Source organism: Trichomonas vaginalis, chromosome III (genome assembly GCF_026262505.1).
Source record: "Trichomonas vaginalis G3 chromosome III, whole genome shotgun sequence".
NCBI classification, from domain to species: domain Eukaryota; phylum Parabasalia; order Trichomonadida; family Trichomonadidae; genus Trichomonas; species Trichomonas vaginalis.
Window position 1 is genome coordinate 27,526,913 of NC_067205.1, and position 23,018 is coordinate 27,549,930.

Sequence of the window (23,018 nt, forward strand, 5' to 3'; positions counted from 1 at the left end):
AAAAAGTGACACTTTACATGGCAAAAAATAGAGCCTTACTTTTGAGATACTTGAGATTGAAACTGAATCTTATGAGGCGGTGATCTTGAATCACTACATCATAAGGTTCAGTTTCATATAAAATTTGTTGCAATTTGTTATTCTTTTGCAATTATTTCTTATAAGATTTTACATCTTTTAGCGGGGAATGTTTTTATCATGTATATATTATAAATATCTACACGATAACGAACATTCCTCGCTAAATTGCTGAGAAACTTTGAGGAAATGTCGAACAATTTCCTCAAAGTTTCTCAGATTTATATAGATCACTAGAGTCCCCTAGGCACTGATTCTGGTTCAGTACCTAGGAGGCTCTAGTTCTCTAACGAACTGATAAAATGTTTTTAAATTTTTGGATATTGCTACCTGTGAAGCACTGACTTCAAGTCAGTACCTCACAGGTAGCAATTACATTGAAAGATGGGAGAAACTTTGTCCGAATGTTAAACTATTCGGACAAAGTTTCTCACATTTGTAGTGGAGATGGAAGGCTTTGAGGTATATTGTATTAATATATACCCCAAAGCCTTCCATCTCCACTTGAAAGTGTCCAAACTTTGGGTTAATACTTTGCAATTAACCCAAAGTTTGGACACTTTCTAGAAGGAATTGGAGGGTAAGAGATATACATTCATATGGTATATCTCTTACCCTCCAATTCCTTCTTAAAATGGGAGAAACTTTGTCCGAATGTTAAACTATTCGGACAAAGTTTCTCCCATTTTTTGAAGGAATTGGAGGCTATGAGATACTGATGCAATGTCAGTAACTCATGGCTTCCAATTCCTTCCTAAAACTCATAAAAGTGGACATTACATGCATATAAAATTTGACATGTAAAGTCCACTTTTTGTGAGCGGGGATTTGACTCCGTCAAATCCCTTTTTCGTTTACGAGAAAGCCAAATTCTCTCAAAAAGTTAAGTAGGACCAATTTTTATAAAAAAAATCCAATTTCATTATGAATGTTAATTAATTTATAATTATTGAATAAAAAATTTTCTTTGAGATTATGAAAAGTTCTTTGAAAAGTTATTTTTTCTCATTTTTAAATATTGTATTAGCCTATTTATTTATAATCCAAATTAAATAACTTTAAATTCAATATTTAAAGAATAATTTTGAAGGAATTGAGTTACTTTCCCCGACGATAAAATTGAGAGGTTTACATTTTGACCGAACTTAGCATGCAACACTTATTATATTAATTTTTGGCTCCACGCCTGTAAAATTCTAATCAAAGTGTAAATTTCTCATCAAACGATGAATTTAAGGCTAAATCAAAAAGTGACATCGTAAAACCCTCTAATTTAGGGTCTAAAAATAATCTGATAAATCACTCCCCAGTAATTATAAAAAAAATGAGTGATGAAGAATTTGATAATCAAGTTGAGCAGGCAGTTCAAGTTTTAGAACAGAACAATATAGAGAAAATAGTTATAAATGGCCTGCAGCTATTAGTTTTCATGAAATCCGTATCAGATTCCGTTGTTTTGTCGAAATATTTTTCGAAATTAATGGGTTACTTCACGGCACTTTCAAAATTCCTGAAGAATACAAATATACCACGTGAAGTGATTCAGAAGGGACTCGAGATGTCGCTCTCTTGTAACTTTTTGACGCCAAGATTATACATGGCATATTTTTTTGCAATTGCAGCTGAAGATTATGAATCCCTTGAAGAACTGTCACAAATGATTACCATGGTAGGACATCCGTTGCGTGCAATTTATCTCAGATATACTTATATTTACTTTTATCCTCAAAACTTTGTCACATTTCAAAAATTCCTTACATCCAACTTTACTGAAATGATAAACTTTTATAACGAGATCGATTTCCACGATGATTACTCAAATGAAGCCATAATAAGTTATATCACGACAAACATTTCTCTAGGCTTGTACAACATTACCAACAGATACCAGAAAGCTCAGTTCTTCCTGGAATCCACGATTAATCAAAAAGAAAGGCTTTTAACCGATTCTATTTTTTATATTACGATTACAAATCTATCTGGCGAAGAAATAGAGCCAATATACAATACAATTGAGAAGTACCTTAAAAATACTTCATTATCCAGTGAAAAACTTAAATCTTGTTATTATATCATCCAAACAACGAGTATTCCATCAGAAGTCTACAATTTCCTTTCGTCTACTGAATACATAAACAATTGCCGTGACCAGCTGTTCAAAAGAGCCTTGGAATTGAACGATGAAGAACTTCTTTTGAAAATTGCTAAGAGATGGCAATCAGAAAACATATTACGACCATTGGTTAATCATCTCGGATACAAGAAATTGATTTCTGACGACTTAATTCCTAAAAACAACGCTGAATTTTTGTCATGGTTTATTGATTCGTTCCAAAAGTACATGGAGCCAAAAGAGATACGCCAACTGATAGAGAATTATTTAATATCAAGGCCTGAACAACTAGATAACGCCTTACTTTTAGTTGCAAAGCGAGGATTTGAATTTTCAAATTTAATTTTTTCAAAACCTTTCGTTTTTAGCAGCACTGAGATGCTTAATCTTTGTCTAGATGGCTGCAATGATCGAAAGACCATAGAAGAATACGTAAATCGTTCATCTTCGACGATATCAGCAAAAGAACGTCAGAAAATCAAAGAAAGCCATGGAATAATATCATCAAACTTCGACCCGCAGCTTAGTGATAGTAATTTGTCTCTAATTGATAACGTTGACTTGTATATGAGTTTGCTTTTGAGAAAGGATCCAAATACTAACCAATTGTTGCATTCCATTCGAACTATATTTAATATTGCTAAGGAATATCCTGCTTTCATCCTTACAACTCAAGAAAAAATTATTGAATGGAAATCTATCCTTGAAACACTCAATTTGGAAAACAATGACCTCCTGGATTACATAAATAAGCTGTTGGCATAAGATTCTATTTATTATTCTCAATATTTGTATTTGTTTGTATTATGATTTAAAAAAATTATTTATTTCTAAAGAATTTGCTTTTATTTGTCCATAAAACCAATTGTAAGGAATTATTATATCAAATGAGCGTATAATAATTTAAATTTACAAAGATTTCAAAATAATTCATTGAATGCGACAATAATAAAACTCATTCAACTGTAGTTCAATAAAATCTTGCTCCAGATTGATATAATTTTGCTTTCCAATATTAATACAATAACAAAAAGAAAACAATGAATAAACAACTCTTCATTAGGTAGCAAAACTAATAATGACGATTTAACTTTATTCATTTGATATGCCAACTTATTAAAGTTGATTGCATTGTCAACATATATATAATAATAAATTAATAATGCAAAAAATCAATATCCGGAGAGATAATGTGAATTTCGGATTCTACCAAGTTAGTTGAATTTTTTTACCGAAAAGAATACTCATATCTTTTAAATATTATTGTTTTAAAATTTAATTTTCTTTAATGTTTATTTGAAGACTTCAATAAACGTTCTTATTCTTTGTGTGACATTATGCAGCTTCTTGCAAGAATATCAAACTTATGAATTCTAATGTCATCAATTTTGATCAATTAATTTACAATTTCTGTCCTCTGTTCAATCTTAATGTTCTCTAATTATGCTTTTCATTTAATATCATTAATAAGATAAATTTTGACAATTAAAAATCTGTCCTCTTTGAAAAATTTTGAATATTATTCCGCCAATTTTTTAAATATTTGCTTCTTAGGTTCAAGCATAATGATGATCAAATACATGAAATTATTCTACAGAAAAGAATTGTTATGCTATAATTATAAATGTTTAGATATGTGATTAAAGTTTATATATGTTTGTATGTAACTATTTTTGTTGAGAAATAAAATTATGAACTGGGGAAATTAAGTATGTTCTTAGGCTTCTATGATGTGCCACTTAATCTATATGTTTAAAGGCTGATTTTCGATGATGCTACACACCAGTTGTCATAAATTTGAAAAAAAAAATCAGATTGATACATATTTAAATTGTAATTTTTTCTAAAAATGATAATATTTCATACGTATACGATTTATATTAATATTAATTTGTGTTCAATTCAATTTTGTGAAAGAATTCCAAAATATTTTAAACTCCTTTTCCTTCGTAAAGTCTTTTATTCAAATTTTTGATAGAGGTTCACTCAATATTGAGACAAAAAACGATAGGGAGACTTTACGTAGGAAAATGGGTTTAGATTCTAATTTAATTGTAGCTGCTAAGGATGTCGTTTTGTCCCCCCGGGGGTTGATTGAAGTCAGAGTCTATTTGTAAAGTGTCAAAATAATTATTGATTACTGAAGTTCAAATATTATAATATATACAGCACCTCGTTAATATTTAAAATACATTTATCTAGTTTTTGTTGAATTTTCTTGCATTTTCAGAGAATTGATATTTAATTTTTCTTAAATTTTAGCTCTATGAGCTTTGTAATGACATGATTTTGATTTTTATTAAAGGTAATATATTAATCATTAATAAAATCAGGAAAATAAATTTTCCCCAATCCCCCAATCCCCCATAGGGGACGCGGCCAAATATACATTCAATTTTGAATATCCCCCAGTCCCCCATGGGGGATTGGGGAATTGGGGAACAAAAAGTGACGCTCTATGAAGAGTCGATGAAAGGCCAGGAAGGGGCTCTGTTGTTTCTATTCCAGAATTCAAAACCAATTTACTGTTATTGGTGCTTTCAGCCTGAATATTTACATAATTTAATTTTTGAATCAGATGAAAAACTAAAGCGAATAGTAAATATCAGTACAGTATACATTGTGCGTCGCCTGTAGCCTACAGCTACAGTCACCGACACAATGAAAAAAGTGACAGAAAACTGACACCATACGGGCGCGCATATGTACGCATATATGTGTAAAAATAAACGTTCATATGTAAACTAACCTTTATTCACTAGCAGGGGCTGATAAATCATAATCGTCGAGAAGTACGATAGGTGGTCCCACCTGTTTAATCTGTATGGAGAGGCAAACGTGACGTAAGAAGCATAACACTGGTTTCTCAGTATATTTAATAGACTCTGCTGTTGGCTTAACTGTAAGCTTATATGTAATAGGTGAATTAGATAACTGACCCTGTTGGAATGTATAATCAGTTTCGCAAGGGAATCCACATAGGTAATGACCTAAGTCATTTGACTCGATTCCAAATTGAGGGACTGATGTGGTTGTGATAGACCTCATGACATCATAGTTGAAGCCAACAGTATCGTTATTATTGTTAGTGGCATTTGCCTGCATCTCATAGAAGATTGGATCATTAGATGCTTGAGCCTCAGCGGGTATGTTACCATATGCTCCACAGTTCAATTGAATTTGTTCAAACAATGGATTTTCATAGGTAGTGTTATAATTAGGTGTTTTCTTAAATAGTGTATAAATGGTGTTCACATATAATGGAGTAAATGCTGCCGTGAATGTACAAGGAGTTCCTTCACCTTTAGCCATTGAACCATCCATAGTAATGCAGTCAATTCTTTTGATTGGGAAGTTTAGAGTCTTTGCCGAATATCTTGTCACCAAATCACTATAGATGTTAGGGTCCAAAGAGAATGAGTTACAGTATGTAATCATTTCAAAGAAGTTTGCATTCTTCTTAGTGAACTTAATAAACTTGGTACCAAATGATATCGTACTCTTATCGGCATTCCAAGTTACAGTATCAATAACTTTGATACCTTCATAGATAGGAGGAGTGAAGTGATTAGTGATTGGAATATAGCTTGTAACATTGGCTTGCATGTTCGGTAATGGTAGAATATCCTGATAACTTAATGGTGTCCAAACCATACCAGCAATACTGAACTTAACCTTAAGTTGTAAGTTACCAGCAAACGCTGGAAGGAATCTAATGTTATTAAGTATTAGGAATCTTCTTAGGTCAATCTTGATTGGTATGTGGAACTTTAATGTAGTTGCACCACTAATTGGTTTATTGAACTCAATAATCTGTCCAGAACGAACTGTATCACATCTATTGAAAACATCTTTATGTCTAGCCTTACTAAATACATCAACTTTCTTAATAGCTTCTGTTGTAGATGCAGTAGAAGTAATGTAACCTTCTTCTCTAGCATTATCTTGTGTATAAACACTTTTACCATTAGCGATTAATTGATATGATTCAACAGCATAGAATGAATCAATGTATCCCAACCAAATTGCTGGAAGATGTGCACATGATTTGCCACCAGCATATTTAGTATCAATTGCTTTAATTGCTGTAACATTTGATCCTGTAGGAGCTGTCTCAACAGCTCTTTCTTTATATACTTCACCATCATATTTAGGAACTTTTTCATCAGCTGGTTCAGTTTCTGTTGTAATTATGCACTCACCATCGACATAACCACTAATGAACGTATTATATAAGTCAATCATGTTCTCACCAGGTGGTGATATGTTAAATGTAATATAACCGTTATCAATAGTATTTGTCGGCATAGCTGGCACTTTTGTTGGGACATATCTATGGTTAGTATCTCCAATAGGAACTGCCCCATCAACTTGATCGAAATAATATCTTACTTGTCTGATGGAATCAGCAATACTGTATGTATTGAGGTTATCGTTCAACATCTTTCTCAGCTATAAAAAATTTACAATCTTCTTATTCTTGGGATTATTCGTCTTATTTGTGGCTGAGGTTTAGGAGGTTCTGGTTCAGGCTCTGGTTCATCATCGAAGTGTATTCTTTTCTCTTCCATTGATTGAACATATTCTTGATTCTCTTTAGTTTCCTTCTCACGTTCAATTGGGTCCATGTTTGGTTCATTAACTACACTGTTACGTTCTAATATCTTTGTCATCATCTCTAACAACATTTTATTAGTATATGCTTGTTCTTCTTCTTTCTTCTCATCAACTTTAGGAGCTTCTTGAACAACAGGAGCTGGGGCAGGAGCTGGTGAATTCAATGGTGCCTTTCTCTTTCTAACTTGAACTGAACCATTCTTCATATGACAAACATAATATAATGGATGTTGTATTCCTTTAGCTTCATTCAATATGATTGATTGCTTTTCACTTGGTGAAAGTTTTGACGTCATTTCTATCCTAATAAAATTTTTTACTCCTAACAAAATGACTGAGAATACTTTCGACAGAGAAGCACTCAAGAATGAACTTCGTGAAGAAATACTTAATGAACTCAAACCAAAAGAACAAACACAAGAAGAGAAACCAGCTAAACCAAAGCGTAAACTCACAGAGAAACAATTAGCTGCATTAGCAGCTGGACGCGCAAAGAATCCACGAATGATTGCAAAGAAATTGAGAGAAGAGGAAGAAGCTAAGAAAAATAATAAGTAAGTGTTTAGAACTTTAACTTACGTTCAAAAGATGACTTCGTTGAAATAGTGAAGTCCTTATTTTTGTTGAAGCATGGTTTCGAACCAATGCACAAGTCAAAGGTTATCTCATCACCTTCATAAAGAGATTTGTACAATTCCACGATGCTATATTTTTCCCCAACTTTCTCAGGGAAGAACAAACCTTTCTTCTCGTCATAATGTACTTGTATCGCATCTGGGAACATTTGGTTTGCAGTAAGTGCAATTACGTCCTGTGTGATTCCCTTCATTCGACAGTGGAAAGCAATTTCCTTGAGGTCATTGGTTAATTCGTCGAGGTAAGTCTTCTTTCCAACGAATATAGATCTTTGTGCCTTAGACATATGTCCTGCAGTAATCTCTGCAAAGTCTGAATGAAATTGACCCAGTGCTTTTCCAATGAGTTCTCTGTTATACCTTCTCTTGTATTCTTCTGCTAACTTATCTAAGTCCTTCTCATACAAGTGTAAACTATCTGTATCCTGATAGAACAACTTCAAGCCCAAATCTTCTGCTGTGAAGAATACTTCATTCATGATTCGTTTGGACATAGAAAGGATTGAAACACCTAATGGACAATAGTTAAAGTGACGAACGATAGGTTTAAATGACTTTACACATGAAAGTTCGGAATCGGGGATGAACTCTATTGTCTGTATGTCATTATAGTTCTTAATGATATAGTCAGTGAGCTTATTGTCCTTGATGAAACGAATCTTTTTGTCAATGGGCTTTAATATCGTCTTACCATAGATACTGTTCAAAAGAAGTTTGATGATCTCTTGTATCGGATTACCTTCCTTCTTATACTTAGCACGTAATTCGAAGAGCTTCTTAACTTCATTCCTTATTGTCATGTCCCTTTTTCCATCATAATAGTATCCATCAATGACTTTGCATGAGATCTCTTGGAACTTGATCAGATCTTGAAGCGTAATGTGGTCTACGAACATCTTGCAGCATGTATTGGAACTTCTGGCAACATGTAAGTCAGGGTTGATGTCAGGATTGACGACAATCAATGGGAATGCTGAGTTCTTACCGATCGACAAGATCTCGATCTGACAGTAAAATCCTGAGATGAACTTTTCCTTTGTTGGTTCAGCTTGGTCATCATCAAAGAGATGCTCCAACAAGTATTCACTGCTCTTCATCTCTTCTGTCATAACTTTTGGAATTCCTTCTAAACAGTAAAGTCTAGCAATTGCTGATGGATACAATGATACAGCATCGAAGTCAGTGATGAGTTCTCCTTCATTGTATTGCTTCTTGTTCTCAGCTAGCATGCATCTTCCTCCTTGAATACACTTGGAAATATATTCACGAGGTTTTCCTGCAAGATCAAAGAGATTACCGTTCTTCCAATATACTCTCTTCTCAAAGAGTTTGTTTGAGATAGAACTTATTGAAACATAATCATAAGCATCTATTTCAAACTCAGTCATGAGGTCATTGCGGAACTTAAGAAAGCCATCTCGTAAAATGCGTACATCTTGACCGCAATAGAATGACGAATAAACTTCCATGTCAAAGTGTTCATCATCAATCTTGCAATCTTCAATCTTCTCAATGTTCTCATTAAAAGCTTCAATATCTTTGACATGATTCATGGCATCATCGATGTTACCAACTTTAGTTGTATTAACTAACTCTTCCGTGTAGTAATTATATGGGAAAACTTCTTTTTCACCACTAGTGAGGTGAAACATTTCAGGGAATCTTTCCAACTTAGTTGAGATGATTGCATAAGAGTCTTTGAAGCAGAGAAGTTTTCCTTTGTACTTTCCTTGTATCTGCATCGTTTGTGAACCTTTGATGATTGGAGTTCCTGTAATCTCTTCTAACTGAGACATGAGAAAAGTGACATCGTACGATAAGTTGTGGAAATAAACTAAACTCTTATCTGGTAAAGCTTCGAGGAATTTTGACGCACAGTCACTTCCCCAAATTGATGTATAACCATCATCGTCATCTTCCATGAAACAAATGTTGTATGCTTTGTGAATGTTTCCATCAGTTGATGCTTCGAAGTCAGCAAAGAAAACATGTTCTCTTGGGAACTTCATGTCTTTCTTCGTCTCTGAACTCCAATCTTTCTTCATCCTTGCGCAATAACGCTCATTGTATGTGAGGTCAATCATTTCTTCAAGGTTCTCATTATACATCGTTGTGAAGTATGTGCAAAGTTCTCCTGTTCTAATTGGTTCGAAATAATTGTTAGCAAACAAGAGTTCAATGACTTTTGCAAGTGGTGTAACTAACTTTGAGTTAATTGCATACCTTGTTTCATATCTTCTGTTAACTAACATCTTCTTCTCTAAAGTCCAATCCTTGCACAACTTACAAACATCTTCATAGTTCTTGATGAACATTGAACTTATTGGAAGCTTTTCGTTCAACATGTAGTGGTCATACATTAATAAAAGTTCTACTGTCATCTTTGGTTCTTCATCTGGTTCATAAGTATATGAATGATTTGAATACTTCTCGTTGTATTTGATGACATGGAACCTTATTCCTGTTTCTTTGGCAATAACCTTAATCTTGTTATATACGAAAACGATAAAAACGGTTTGACAGAAAAGTGACAACTTTACGTGTCAAAAATATAAAAAGTGATATTTTATTCATCATTATCTTCTTCATAATTTATTTCATATTCTTCGTCTTACCAACAAAAGATGGGAATGTGAACAATTGCGGGCAATTTTTAGCCATTTTGGCTTGGAACTAGAGCCTGCGAGGTACATGGATAGTATCAGTACCTCACAGGCTCTAGTTCTCTATATGGCGCCGAGAAATTTTGGTGAAATGTGGTCGCATTTCACCAAAATTTTTTCGGCGCCATAGGATGAATTGGAGGGTGAGAGATATTATTTCATACAATACTACTCTCACCCTCCAATTCCCAGCCAAAATGGCTAAAAATTGCCCGCAATGTGAACAATTGCGGGCAATTTTTAGCCATTTTGGCTTGGAACTAGAGCCTGCGAGGTACATGGATAGTATCAGTACCTCACAGGCTCTAGTTCTCTATATGGCGCCGAGAAATTTTGGTGAAATGTGGTCGCATTTCACCAAAATTTTTTCGGCGCCATAGGATGAATTGGAGGGTGAGAGATATTATTTCATACAATACTACTCTCACCCTCAATTTTAATTACTTAAACTCATTCTATTTTTTTGACATGTAAATGTCACTTTTACTGAGATCTGACACAATGTCAGATCTCTTTTTTTCGTATATAAGAATCTTTGACATTGGAAAATCTTTGACACGAATGATTTCCCTCATATGATTAATTGTTGCTTCGTCAACACCAGCTTGAATACAAGCGTAGATGAAACATGAATCTTTCATCATCTTCTTTGCTGTCTCTGCATTAAGTTCGTTGAAGATCTGATACCTCTCTAAGTTAATAGGTAATTTGCATGTCCATGTCCAAAGCTGACCATTACGTGACCTGTTTCTCTTCTTTGAATGGTTTTGTTTGATGATCTTGAGTGCGATCTTTTCTTGACCTGCTGCTCTCATCGTATCTAACATAACTTGTTCTTCAGCTGTGAGTTTATATGGTGTGTACGTTCCTTTTCTCAAAGCAGAAGCATCAACATCTGAATAAGCTGTATAGTCAAAGATCTCGATCTTCCTTAACGAAGGAATACTACAAAGGAAGAAGTCATAGTTTGATTCAAGGACTTTAGATGCTAATTCTTGTACTTCTGCTATTGGAGCTTCATTAAGTAACTGATGAACTAATGATCCCATTGTATTGATGTTCAAATGACGCAAAATGTTTCTCTTCTCATCAAAGTCGTAATAGAATGTCCACTTCTGTTTGAAAAGGTCTATCTGTCCAATGAACTTTGCCATAACTCTTGGAAACATCTTGTTGAAGTAATCTTTTCCTCTTGGACTGTATTGGTCAATGTTAAACATAATGAATCTTTCTCCTGCTTTAGTTATTGGGTCTAACCATTTCTCATCAGGAAGTTTTTGACCATTAATGTTCTTAACAACGTAAAAGGCATTCTGTATTTCTTTGTATGCTAATTCGCTCTCATCAATCTTTGGTGGAGGGTCTGAGTATATTGGTTGCATCTCCATTAACGCTCTATTATGAGATCTCTGATCGTGATCTAAAGCAACTGGGGAATTTGAAGCTGGAACATTCATGATACCATTGTAGTCATCATAGAAGCTCTTAGCATTCTTGAAAATATCTGCTACACTTCCTGTACCTCCTTGATTCTTAATTGCCAGAGCTAATTTATTGGTAATGTCTTTAGCTTTCTTAGGCATTTTGATCCCAAACATATCAAGCATACCTTTCTTATCTTCTGGTGAAAGGTTATTAACTAATCCTTTTATAGCATTGAGCATGTTGGTCTTTTATAACCGATAAAAAAATATACGTTATTTTTTTTTAATCGTCATCGTAATCATAATCGTACGAAGATTCTGTATCATCATCACTGACATCATTGGTTTCTCTAACTTCTGGCTTATCTGGTTTAATCTCTATCACCATAAACATTGGTGACAATAATCGAACAGGCTGATCTTGGAAGTCAACTAAGGTAAACGTAACATTAGTTAGTTCCCATGGAAATGCATCTATCCATGGTGAGGATTCCTTACATATAAGTGGTTTACCAGATATCCAGAACTCATTGATGTTATAACATGTAGATCTGTACATGATCTTTCTTCGATCATCAACTTGGTCAATATTATTGAACCCAGAGATGACAGACATTGATGAACGAAGGTATAACTGATACCCGAAGTTGAGCATAGGTGGTTTTGGCATTTGTAGATAATAATTATGTACAATAGGTAGTTCTATTCCATATGCACCTAAAATAAGATTTGCTCTATGTGAAGCATCTTTTAAATAGACTTTATGTCCTTTGTCCTGTGACGTAAATATAAGTTGATTCGTAGCACTCAGTGAAACTGTTACATTATGTTGACCTTTTTTCTTGTTATAATAATCAAACTGTTTTGTTACAATCTCTTGTAGTTTTGATACAATAGTATCCATATCAAATGAAAGAGCTGACTTAAATGTACACACCTTTTCTTCTCCATCTTCGTCTAACTGTAAGACAAAATAATCTGTTTCGTCACAAACAATAAAGTTCGCCATAGTACTGACACTTTTTACTCTCATCTTTATCTTACTTGGATGCCCCATGTTAGGATCTGCTTGAAACTGTATTGTCCCGTAGTTATTAGGATCAGTCGATTGTAGATAATACATCATTTTTATATGTAGTAAAAGAATGAGTGTTGTTCCATATGCATATGAATGTTATAAGTCTAGCGTACTTCAATATAAAGAATATACTCTCAGAATTACTGATAATGCTTTAGTCATACATAAAGAAGGTGCTGATGAAGACATTACCATCGGTCCTGGTATATTACCTATCGAGCAACCAGATGGTACAATTGTTGAAACAGACTTAAATCAATACCTTCAAGCGTTACAGAATCGTGTGACAAAAGTAGAGAATAATTACTTAGATGCTCCATTCTTCACAACTGATAGAGATTATATGTTTTCATGTATGGCGAGTAATGGTTTGCAAGAAACTCGTGAGGTAAATATTAATGAAGCATTAGAGACTATAATATATCATGTTAAACGGTTATTATCGATTGACCATGGAGTTCATTTTGACCCAAGGTCTACACTGTTCAATATACCAATGATTGAAAACAGTCAATTAACATTTAAAGAAGATACATTGTATAATGCTTTAAACGCAGCATTTGCTTATATATTAGGTCATGAACAAGTACAAAATAGTGGTATTGCAATATACTTAGATAAAGTTATGTTAAAGAAACCATTGACATTCACAGAAGATGGTCCAAAAGCAACTGGTATTGTTGGTGATGGAACATTATTGACGAAAGAATACTTAGCAAGTCATGTCGGAGAATTTTTCTCCACTAATGATAGCATCAGTACAACACCAGAAGTTATTTTATTGAAGAAACCAATCACATTTGATGTTAAAGGAAAGACAAAAGCAACTGGTATAGCTGGCGATGGAGTTCTTCTGACTAAGGAATACTTGAAGAAAAATATCAATGACTTCGTTGAAATTGTCAAAGATAAAGAATCTGGTCTTAAGTTCAACCCTTTATCATTCATCTTTGCCATAGCAAACGCCGGTGCTACTGCAGCCTCATGGATATCACTCCAGAGTCAAATAAATGCTCTTTGGGCTTTTGTTGAAAGTCAAGAAGGTATAGATACTGTTCTTGACACTCTGGGTAATCTTGGTCCAAATCATAAAGGAGGTTTTGTGGATGGAATAAAAAATTTAGTTGAAAAGACTAAAACAAGTTTCCAGAAGATAACTCATATAGAAAGATTCAGAAATGAAGGTTATATGGAACTTGAGAGTTTTGATGTGACTGGACCTTTGGAACCAATTCCAATGCCACGTGATGCTAATGATGAAGAAGAGAAAGATCCTGGACCAAAAACAATCATTTCTACGTTAAGTACTTTGTACCCTGATTTTGTGACCTTAGTGAAAGTTGCTAATACATCAAGAAAGAACAATAATATTAATATGTCTGGTACTGATGACCTTACTGATTATCTTTATCTCATTCTTGCTGAATTAGCGAAGAAAGTTGAGGAGAACAAAAATAATGGAGGAAGAACTGCACTTAAGATTGCAGACAAAGCTGACAAAAGTTATGTTGACGAAGAGATACGTAAAGTTGCATCTAAAGAATATACTTTATCACAGTCTGTCATACTTAAGACAATCAAAGGTCCAGAGAAAGATATGTACCCAGGTGATGGTACAACAGTTAAAGTTAATGAAAGAGTTTCATTCCCATCTGGTATTGATACAAAAGAAGTATATATTAATGGTGAAAACATCAATACAACATTGTTTCCTTTGAAAAATAATGAGTTCACTGAACCTTTGACAGTTAAATCAATTCGTTCAAGAGAAGACAAACCTGTTATAATCAATAAAATAGGAGCTGATAATGACCAACCAGTTCAAATCAAGAAAATAAGAGCTGATGACATTATCTTGAACTATACTTTAGGTTCAAGTGCTCCACAAGAAGATCCAAGCACTAGCGTAAAAGATACTCTTAACAGTTTAGATAGTAAATGTACGAACATTGAAGGTCATGCCAGAAACTTCGAAGTATATGAACTACCAGCAATGTTAGATAAGAAAGCTGACAAGAACCATGTTCATTATATAAGTTCAGATGAACAGATTATAACGGACTACCACGGATATTTAACACAGGGTGAAAAAGTGAATACGAAAAATGTTAATGAAAGAAGATATAAATTCATTCGTGCTAAAGGTTATGACATACACTGTACTGTACAGTATGACACAGGTATAGCACCACAATCATTTGGTTATAACGCTGAAATTTATGCTTCATACTTCTTTGTTAACGGTGTATTAGTTGAGCCAAGATTTAGGTTGAGAGTTAAGGCAAAAATAACCGTTGAAGATGCTATTAAAAGTAAAGCTGACAAAGATGAACTTGACGCAACGAACAAAGTTTTGAAATCTCATAAACACAATATCTCCGACATAAATTCACTTCAAACTTCTTTAGACAACAAAGCAGACAAAACTTATGTTAATGAACAGATCTCAAAGATCTCTAATGCATCTGTAAACAATGGAATACCTGAAAGCATTACAGTTAGCTTTGGTAATAATGATATGGGTAAAGTTGCAATATTTATAAATTATAACATTGGTCCATCAGAAAAAGGTCCAAGTTACTATACATTGAGTCATGGTAAATCTATTGAACTTGTGTTCCACAAAAAAGATGGAACAAACTTAACTATTCATCCTGGAGATACGTTTGAGTTTTATTTGAACGATGTCACCACAGTAGATTATACTTATAGACCTTCTAACATGTTTGACATGATGTATCCAATTGGTTCTATATTTACATCAATGAGCTCAACAAGCCCGCAAACCCTTTATGGAGGTGTTTGGCAACCGATTGTTGATCAGTTTCTTTACTGTTCTAACTCATCAATGGACTTTGGTGGTTCAAAGACTATCAGAGTTGAAAACCTTCCACCACACTCCCATAGGTTCAGTGCAACAACATCTACTAATGGAGAGCATTCACATTCAATGACAAAAAGAGGTTATACAAATCTTGCAGCAGGTTCTGATAGACAAGGTATGAATAGATATGATATCACAGATGACCCTAGAGATGTTAGTACAGGTATTTTCTGCGGATCTGCAGGAAACCATACTCACACAGTAGCTGGAATCACAGATGCAACAGGAAAAGGTCAAGACTTCTTACCACCATTTATGACTGTATTCGCTTGGTTCAGAGCTGCTTAACTCAAGATCACGATCACAAACTGTTTCTCAGTATGAATGAGTAGCTCTATTTTTACATCATTACTGAAGTATTTCTTTTCTTCATCAATGACAGAAAGAATGTTTTCATCATCTTTTAAAGATCTTACCAAAGTTAGATCTTCATCAGAAAATCTCAAAGAAAGACTCATTTATGCACTAATAAAAATATAGCTAATTATTTTTTTATCTGAACTTTTTATCGGGTATATAAAGATGTCTGAACATCATATAAAGTTCTTTAAGATCCAACAGTTTGTAGATGAAGTGAAGAAGCAAAATAAAACAGCAAAGAGACTACTTATATGCTTACCACAAACATTATGTCAAGGAAAGTATGGTTATAGTGCAAGTCCGATCATGATCTTTGTCGATAAGCAGAAATACACAAATGAAGGTTTAGCTAATTTACTCAAGTTTGAAAAGATAGCTATAAACATTCCTGACCATTTCTCAGCGAGAATAAACCTTGACAAGACTAAAAGTTATTGTTTATATGTAGATCTCACGAAATCAACAAAGAGTAAAGACAAAGAATATAACCCAGTTGAACTTAAGACAATGGGTAAGAACTTACTCAAAGCTGCTATCAAACCTGTCGAAGAGATCGACATTGAGGATGAAGCAGAAGAAATAGATGTAGATCCTGAAGTGTTATAAACGATAAAGTTTATTTTTGGAGGAAGATGGTGTCAGACCATTTGATCTGGCATGCTTGTTCTAGGTAATTGCAGAAACCTGGAAAGATTGTTATTGGTCTGAGTTTCATACCTGGTCTCTCATCTCTCCATTGAAGCAAGTAAATTTACATGAAGAGTTCGTCTGGATTCTCAGGCTTTGGTACACACTGATCGAAGATCTGTATGACCTCTTCATGACCGTACTCCCTCTGGTCAGACATGAGTGTTCTGAAGAACTTTTGCATCTTCGGACCAGGTTTAGCATCTATGCAACGAGTGGGTCTCATTGACATTTTTGTCACTTTTATTTGGTCGAATGGAAGGATTCGAGTTCATGCCACTTGACAGCAAAGAAGGTGCAGAAGAGGTTGTTGTTGCTGCATTCTATGCGAGCTCACACGTTGACGCATTCCGAACTTACCAGGATGACCTCGAAAAAGAAGGTCGAAAGCTTGGAAAGATCCAAATGTTGCTTGAGTTCTTCCGTGGAAACCTTGCACAGAAGTATGAGAAGAAAGAATAAACAACTAATTATTACTGAGCTTAGCTCATAAATGTAAGTTTTTACTCTGATCAGATCTTAGATCTCGTCGGGACAAGCGGAAAGGATAAAGTCCATGAGCTGGACTTTTGTCTTAGTGAGCGGTACTGCGGTCATGAGTAGTTCGCGCTTGTTTGAGCCACTTGGAACGCGACCCTTCCAATTCCTCATAGATCTCAAGGCAGAGATCGTGAAGAACTCAAGGACAAAGAGTCTTTGAGACTTGGTAAGGAATCCCTCATCATCTCTTTCATCCTGGAGGGTCTTTGTGGATGCAGTGGACTTGATCTCGTTCTTCCTCGATCGGATCATTCTCATAATCTTCATCACCCTTCTTCCTAAACGTCATCTGCTCTCTCTTGTAGTCGTTCCTGAGAGCATTGAGTCCAGCTTCAAGATCTTGTGAGTTCTTTGCAGGTTTATTGAAAGTTTTCTTTTCCTGCATTTGCTGTATAAGCTGGGTTTGCTGTTGCATCATCTGCATCATCATTGCCATCATATCTAGTGTTGGTGATGCTGGAGCTGGTGTTGTACCATCTTGGGACATTCGGTCGTCGGTTATGTCTTTACAAAAGACTGCTTTACAAAAGACAGCTTTACAAAAGACAGCTTTACAAAAGACAGCTTTACAAAAGACAGCTTTACAAAAGACTGCTTTACAAAAGACAGCTTTACAAAAGACGTCTTGACAAAAGACAGCTTTACAAAAGACTGCTTTACAAAAGCATTTTCTCACAAAATTGAATACTTTTGCTTTACAAAAGACGTCTTGACAAAAGATTGCTTTACAAAAGTCTGCTTTACAAAAGACGTCTTGACAAAAGATTGCTTTACAAAAGTCTGCTTTACAAAAGATTGCTTTACAAAAGATTGCTTTACAAAAGTCTGCTTTACAAAAGACAGCTTTACAAAAGATTGCTTTACAAAAGCCATGACTGATCTTCATCCAATTTGTTTAATCGAACTTAATGAAGTAATTTCTGCATATCTCCTGCATGTATTTGGAAACGAGAGGATAAGACAACTCACCAAGGTTTCCAGACGCCAGATCCAAAGACTTGAATCAACTGCAGGAGTAATCCTAAGCTTTGAAGAAGGATTAACCAATAAGAAAGATGTCATTGACTCCAAGCGTGAAAGCCTTGCTGCTTTCTTACGCAAACACCCATGGGTCGATGTTGATCTCCAAACTCCTTACCAAGGACTCGTTGAAACCTTCACGACCTACAGACAGCTCCTTGACAGACCTGAGCAGAACCTTCTGGTCGAACGTGATGGCACATTAAGCCCTACAGACGAGTCAATCCAGAGAGAAGAAGCTCAAGAGTAAAAATCTGACATTTATACTTTACATGACATTTTTTTCATGAGTGTTCACGTTAAGATCAATGATGAAAACATGACTTCATGGGAAGATATCATTGATGACATAGAGAATGACCTTGATGAAAACATGATGGGAGCTCAAACGTCAGTTAAGGTCAAACTTGGTGAAGTTCAAGAAAAGATCTCCGAGATCAATGCAAAAATATCTGCTCTTACAGAGGTTGACGTTTATTACAGAAGCTTGGAGAGAACTTTAAGCAAACTTGAACGTCAGAACCAAAGTCTCATAGTTGTGCTCCAGAAACTCAGTCTCATGCGTAAAGCATATAATGACTACCTACATGTAAGAGACTTACCTTCTTATTCTACTCCAGATCTCGACTTTTCCGATATAAGTCCAATCCTTATTGATACAACACTTACGATAGCAGGGATGCTTCCTACATATCCAGAATATGATAACTTACCTCAGCTCTTCGAGTATCTCAAGAAAAAGTTCATGATCTTATTATGCGAGACCATGAAAAGACGTCAAAATACCAGAACAGAACGAGAACAGAGCTTACTAATAGACTTATTATATAATACTAAAGAAATAAAGGAGTTTTTATTCTAACTTTGGTATTTTTGGGAAGAACTGATCTGGATCATATTTGTCAACCACAGGTTTTGGTATCAAAAGTCTCTCTGGTTCTTGGACGGCTGGTACTGGAAATGGTTCCTTTGGTTTCCTAGCTTTTGGGAGATCTAAAAATTTTCTTGGTCTCTTTCTTTTGTGTAAGTGTTGTCCATTTTTATCGACAACGAATGTGAGCTTTCCGTCGTCAAAGATGAATGTCGTCGCTTCTTCAGTTCCCTCATCAACTATTATCTTCTTGATCTTTCTCTTCTCCATTAACAGAAAAAGTGACATATATTACTTCATTATTTTTCTGAGTGTTAGGATTAATTAAACCTCTATCTATAACATGCTTTCTCATAGGAAATTTCTCTCCATATCTTTTTGTCAATATCTCTATAAGTTCTTCTGTATAAGATTTATCACTACTGAAGTAAATAGATGGATAATTAAGGACATCAAAGGTTTCTACAGTATCTTTAAGAGTCCATTCATCTCCATACTGTATAGAATAAGTATGGAAGTATGGAGGATCACATATAAAGAAAACATTGGGAAGATCTTTATACTCATTGAAGAGTATTCTCCAATCTTTATGAACAATAGTTAAACCTTCAAGATAGTCATCTATGTTTTCACCAAATAAGTTAGTATATCTGAGGTATAACACTTTCTTCATTAATGTGTCAAGATCATAGTATTTGTATGCTCCAGAATAGAGAAGACGTGAACATAATGTATCCCAGTCTATGTATGGAGCTTTACTTATAACTTCTCTGACGATCTCTTTCTGATCAGTAGGAATTTTCTCATCTGGCTTAACATTTATTCTCTCCTTAAGTTCCTTAAGTATTTCATTCGTGTCATGAATGTGTTTCAGTCTATCAACGTAGTTATCATAGTCGTTAGCTATGATCGTTGCTTTTGGGAACATAATATGCAACAGATGAGAGATATAGAGAGAACCACCAAATAGGTCAACGAAGACATAATCCCCTTTGATGTCTTTGAGTATGTCGATAAGATCTTTCCTGATCTTCGACTTATTACCTATGAAAGGTAAAGGAGGTTTGGTAAAAATCATTTATATGGTAATAAAAATAAGTGTTTACTTGAGACAATAACCTCTGTTGAGTTTGTAGAACAAGATCAGAAGTACGATCAAGTTCAAAACAACACAAATGGCTAGGATTGCGTTACCAACAATCTTTGTCTTTTCCCAGCAAGACTTCTTCTTTGGTTCATGTGCTGCTTCGACATCACTGTATGGCTCGGACATTAACTTAAAAAGTGTCATGACCACTTCATTTTTGATGAAGTCAACAGCTTATGTCCACTTCCTCCCACAAGCACTTGAGGGACAAGAGAAGGTCATCATTGACTACCTTCAAGCCACTGAGAAGCTCCAAAAGCTTCAAGATCTCCGCGAAGAGTTCAAGTCCCGCTTGAAACAGGAGAACTTACTGCAGGAGTACATGCTCATCCTTTATACACTCATTGATGGCTCCCATTTACCATCAGAGTACACTGCAGTTCTTGATGCACTCAAAGATCTTCGCGAACACCAGCCGATCGGTAAAGAAGCCTTCGAGCTCACCATTGAGCAAGCCATCTTCGCCAAGCACAATGCAAAGAAGCAGATGCTCGAAGCTCTTGACAAGATCAAAAAGTACGTCGAAAAGTACTAAAAATAATTACTTGAGTAAACGATAAGTTTTATTCATTGTTTCTCTTTTCAAGATATTCTTTCATCTTGACGTTATATTTTCCTAACTCATACAAGAACGTGTAGTATGAAACTTCAACCTCACGATGCTTTTCATACCATTTCATTATGAACATGGTAAGAATTGCTTCTTCGGGATTTGAGAAGGGATCTTCTTCACCAAATACGTTGTGATGAACTCTCATTGCTTTACCTACAGATATTGGTTCATCTTCCTCAGCAATTAGGTCAAAGAACCTTTGTAGTCTTTGGCTCATTGGAAATGTCACTTTTCGGTTAAACGATCACATACTTAAGACATAAATTATACCTACTTATTAACTCAGTATATTGTGCATTATATGCATACTTAAACTCTTGAGCAATATTGTTCTCATCAATGATTCTGATCTGAGCTATTTTTGAGAAAGGTGGTGGAATACCACAACATGTGATGTCTGGGTCCAGTAGGTCTATTTCACACTTGAACCCAGTCATTCTGTGAACAACTTCTTCCAAGTCTGGCTTAGGTAGTAAGAATCTGATCTTTGCTCACTAAGTTAGAAAAGAGCTCTTTGTCTTGGTCTAGAAGTATCTTCTGGTATATACTAAGTAAATACTCTTCTACACCAATCCTCGATGAAGTCTCCACAGATCTCGATGAGGTCAGGTTGGAAGTTAATGGACTTAAAGGAGGAGGATACATTGGTGCTTCTGAGTTCGTAGTTGTTTCCTCTTTTTTTATCTCTGTTGGAGCATCACTTACTGTACCAGATGGATAGTTCTTTATCACAATGTTATTAGTTGTTCTTGAATCAACATTGCTTGTTGGTTCAATTGGAAGATTAGCTGCACCATAAAGAATTGACTTCGATCTCATTTGTTATGAGTAAAAATTGTTTTATTCTCATATAAATGACGAACATTAACCCAGAGAACAACACAGAATATACTGCAACAGGAGTTGTTTACAATGATCTAGATCAGATCGTCCAACTCAAAGCCCCAAGAGGAAGGAATTTAATAAGACAACCTCCACCAAAGATATATGTTGATGATGGTAGTAATGGGTTCAACTTAGTGTATCATTACTCATATCCTCAATATGCAAAAATTGGGTCTACCCCAAACGTGACAAACCATTATATGAACCTTTATGATGAAGCAAGGTTTCATGCACCAACGAAGAAAGAACCTGATGCATCAAGATTACATGAATTCGCAGACCATGATGGTTATAGCGATTACTCAATGCCTGTAAGACTTTAACGTTAATAAAAAAATGACTGTTGGTAAACAAGAAAAAACTTTAATACAAGAGGATTTGATGCTACCAATATATTCAACTGATATGGGAGCTTATCAATTCGATACATTTGAGAATCCTGGTGGAACACCACCATATTTTCTTTTGTTCATCAATGTAAACAGTAGAAAAGGTTATGCGTTCCCAATGAGTGAAAAGAACTCAAACAATGTTCTAAGTGCAATGCAGAAGTTCATTTCACAAGCTACAGGTGAAATGAAGCCTACAATACTTACTAGTGATGAAGACCCAGCTTATACGACACAAAATGTTCGAGATCTGTTGGTCAGTCATAACATTGAGCACATGACGACACAGAAATACAATCATAACATACTAGGTATTATTAATAGGTTCTGTAGAACTATTAGAACTATGTTACATATGAAGTTAAACCTCAAAGAAGGTGATAAAACACCACCTTTCACTGCAGATACAATGAGACAAATTATTAATGACTACAACACTGAATATCATTCAAGCACACAACAAAAGCCTGATGATTTCACAGAAAAGGATAATGAGGAATATATAAAGAAGCAAAGATTGAAAGAAGAGTATGTCAGAAAAAATAACCTTTATAACTTAAGACCTGGTCAAAAAGTTCAAGTCATAGTTGAACCAAGAACATGGGGTAAAGGTAACCAACAAAGAAGACATCTTGATCCTTCTTATTATACAGTTGATTCAGTTGATACAAGTGCATACTTGTTAAGAGCAAAAGATGGAAGTGTTGCAAGATATCCACGTTATCAGATATGGACAAAAATAGAGCATGGATTAAAGCAAGGAGAAACTTTAGATCAAGGAAGACACGGTGCTGTTAAAAGTATTGATGGTCATGAACTTGTCGGTAATGATGTAAAGTATGATGTTACGTTTGAGAACGAAAATACAGGAAAAGTGACAGGTAGAGGTATGCGTGAAGGTAATCCAAACAGGTTGTCACAAATGGAAGTACAGTATTGGAGGAAAAATATTAATGAAGGTCATGTTAAAGATATGCCTAGTTTTCTTGAGAAGTATCGTGGGTTTCGAGTTTA

General features: G+C 34.9%; 4 protein-coding genes and 1 pseudogene across 5 annotated transcripts, besides 7 other annotated features; 4 read left to right on the forward strand and 1 right to left on the reverse strand.

Annotated features, from left to right (window-relative positions):
• Window positions 1-2: 2 nt before the first annotated feature.
• Window positions 3-940: a mobile genetic element.
• Window positions 941-1,400: 460 nt separating this feature from the next.
• On the forward strand, window positions 1,401-3,089 carry TVAGG3_0774780 (uncharacterized protein; the record flags this gene model as incomplete). Its single annotated transcript, XM_001306058.1, has 1 exon — window positions 1,403-2,956. The coding sequence occupies one exon, from the start codon at window positions 1,403-1,405 to the stop codon at window positions 2,954-2,956; it is 1,554 nt and encodes a 517-aa protein (XP_001306059.1).
• A 1,814-nt stretch (window positions 3,090-4,903) lies between these two features.
• Window positions 4,904-5,103: a mobile genetic element.
• Window positions 4,946-9,944: a mobile genetic element.
• Window positions 9,929-9,993: a mobile genetic element.
• Window positions 9,994-10,113: 120 nt separating this feature from the next.
• Window positions 10,114-10,222: a mobile genetic element.
• A 141-nt stretch (window positions 10,223-10,363) lies between these two features.
• Window positions 10,364-10,472: a mobile genetic element.
• Window positions 10,473-10,561: 89 nt separating this feature from the next.
• TVAGG3_0774840 (organellar and viral DNA polymerase type B) lies at window positions 10,562-11,770 on the reverse strand (the record flags this gene model as incomplete). The annotated part of the gene is made up of 1 exon (XM_001306062.1): window positions 10,562-11,770. One exon carries the CDS (start codon window positions 11,768-11,770, stop codon window positions 10,562-10,564), a length of 1,209 nt encoding a protein of 402 aa, XP_001306063.1.
• Window positions 11,771-11,903: 133 nt separating this feature from the next.
• Window positions 11,904-23,001: a mobile genetic element.
• TVAGG3_0774860 (keratin-associated protein family) lies at window positions 12,676-12,953 on the forward strand (the record flags this gene model as incomplete). Its single annotated transcript, XM_001306063.1, has 1 exon — window positions 12,676-12,953. A coding segment is annotated over one exon (278 nt), but the record flags the coding sequence as incomplete, so codon positions are not given.
• TVAGG3_0774870 lies at window positions 18,040-18,349 on the forward strand (annotated as a pseudogene). The gene has a single exon. A coding segment is annotated over exon 1 (310 nt).
• Window positions 20,278-20,652, forward strand: TVAGG3_0774880 (uncharacterized protein; the record flags this gene model as incomplete). The annotated part of the gene is made up of 1 exon (XM_051246088.1): window positions 20,278-20,652. The coding sequence occupies one exon, from the start codon at window positions 20,278-20,280 to the stop codon at window positions 20,650-20,652; it is 375 nt and encodes a 124-aa protein (XP_051092675.1).
• Window positions 23,002-23,018: the final 17 nt, after the last annotated feature.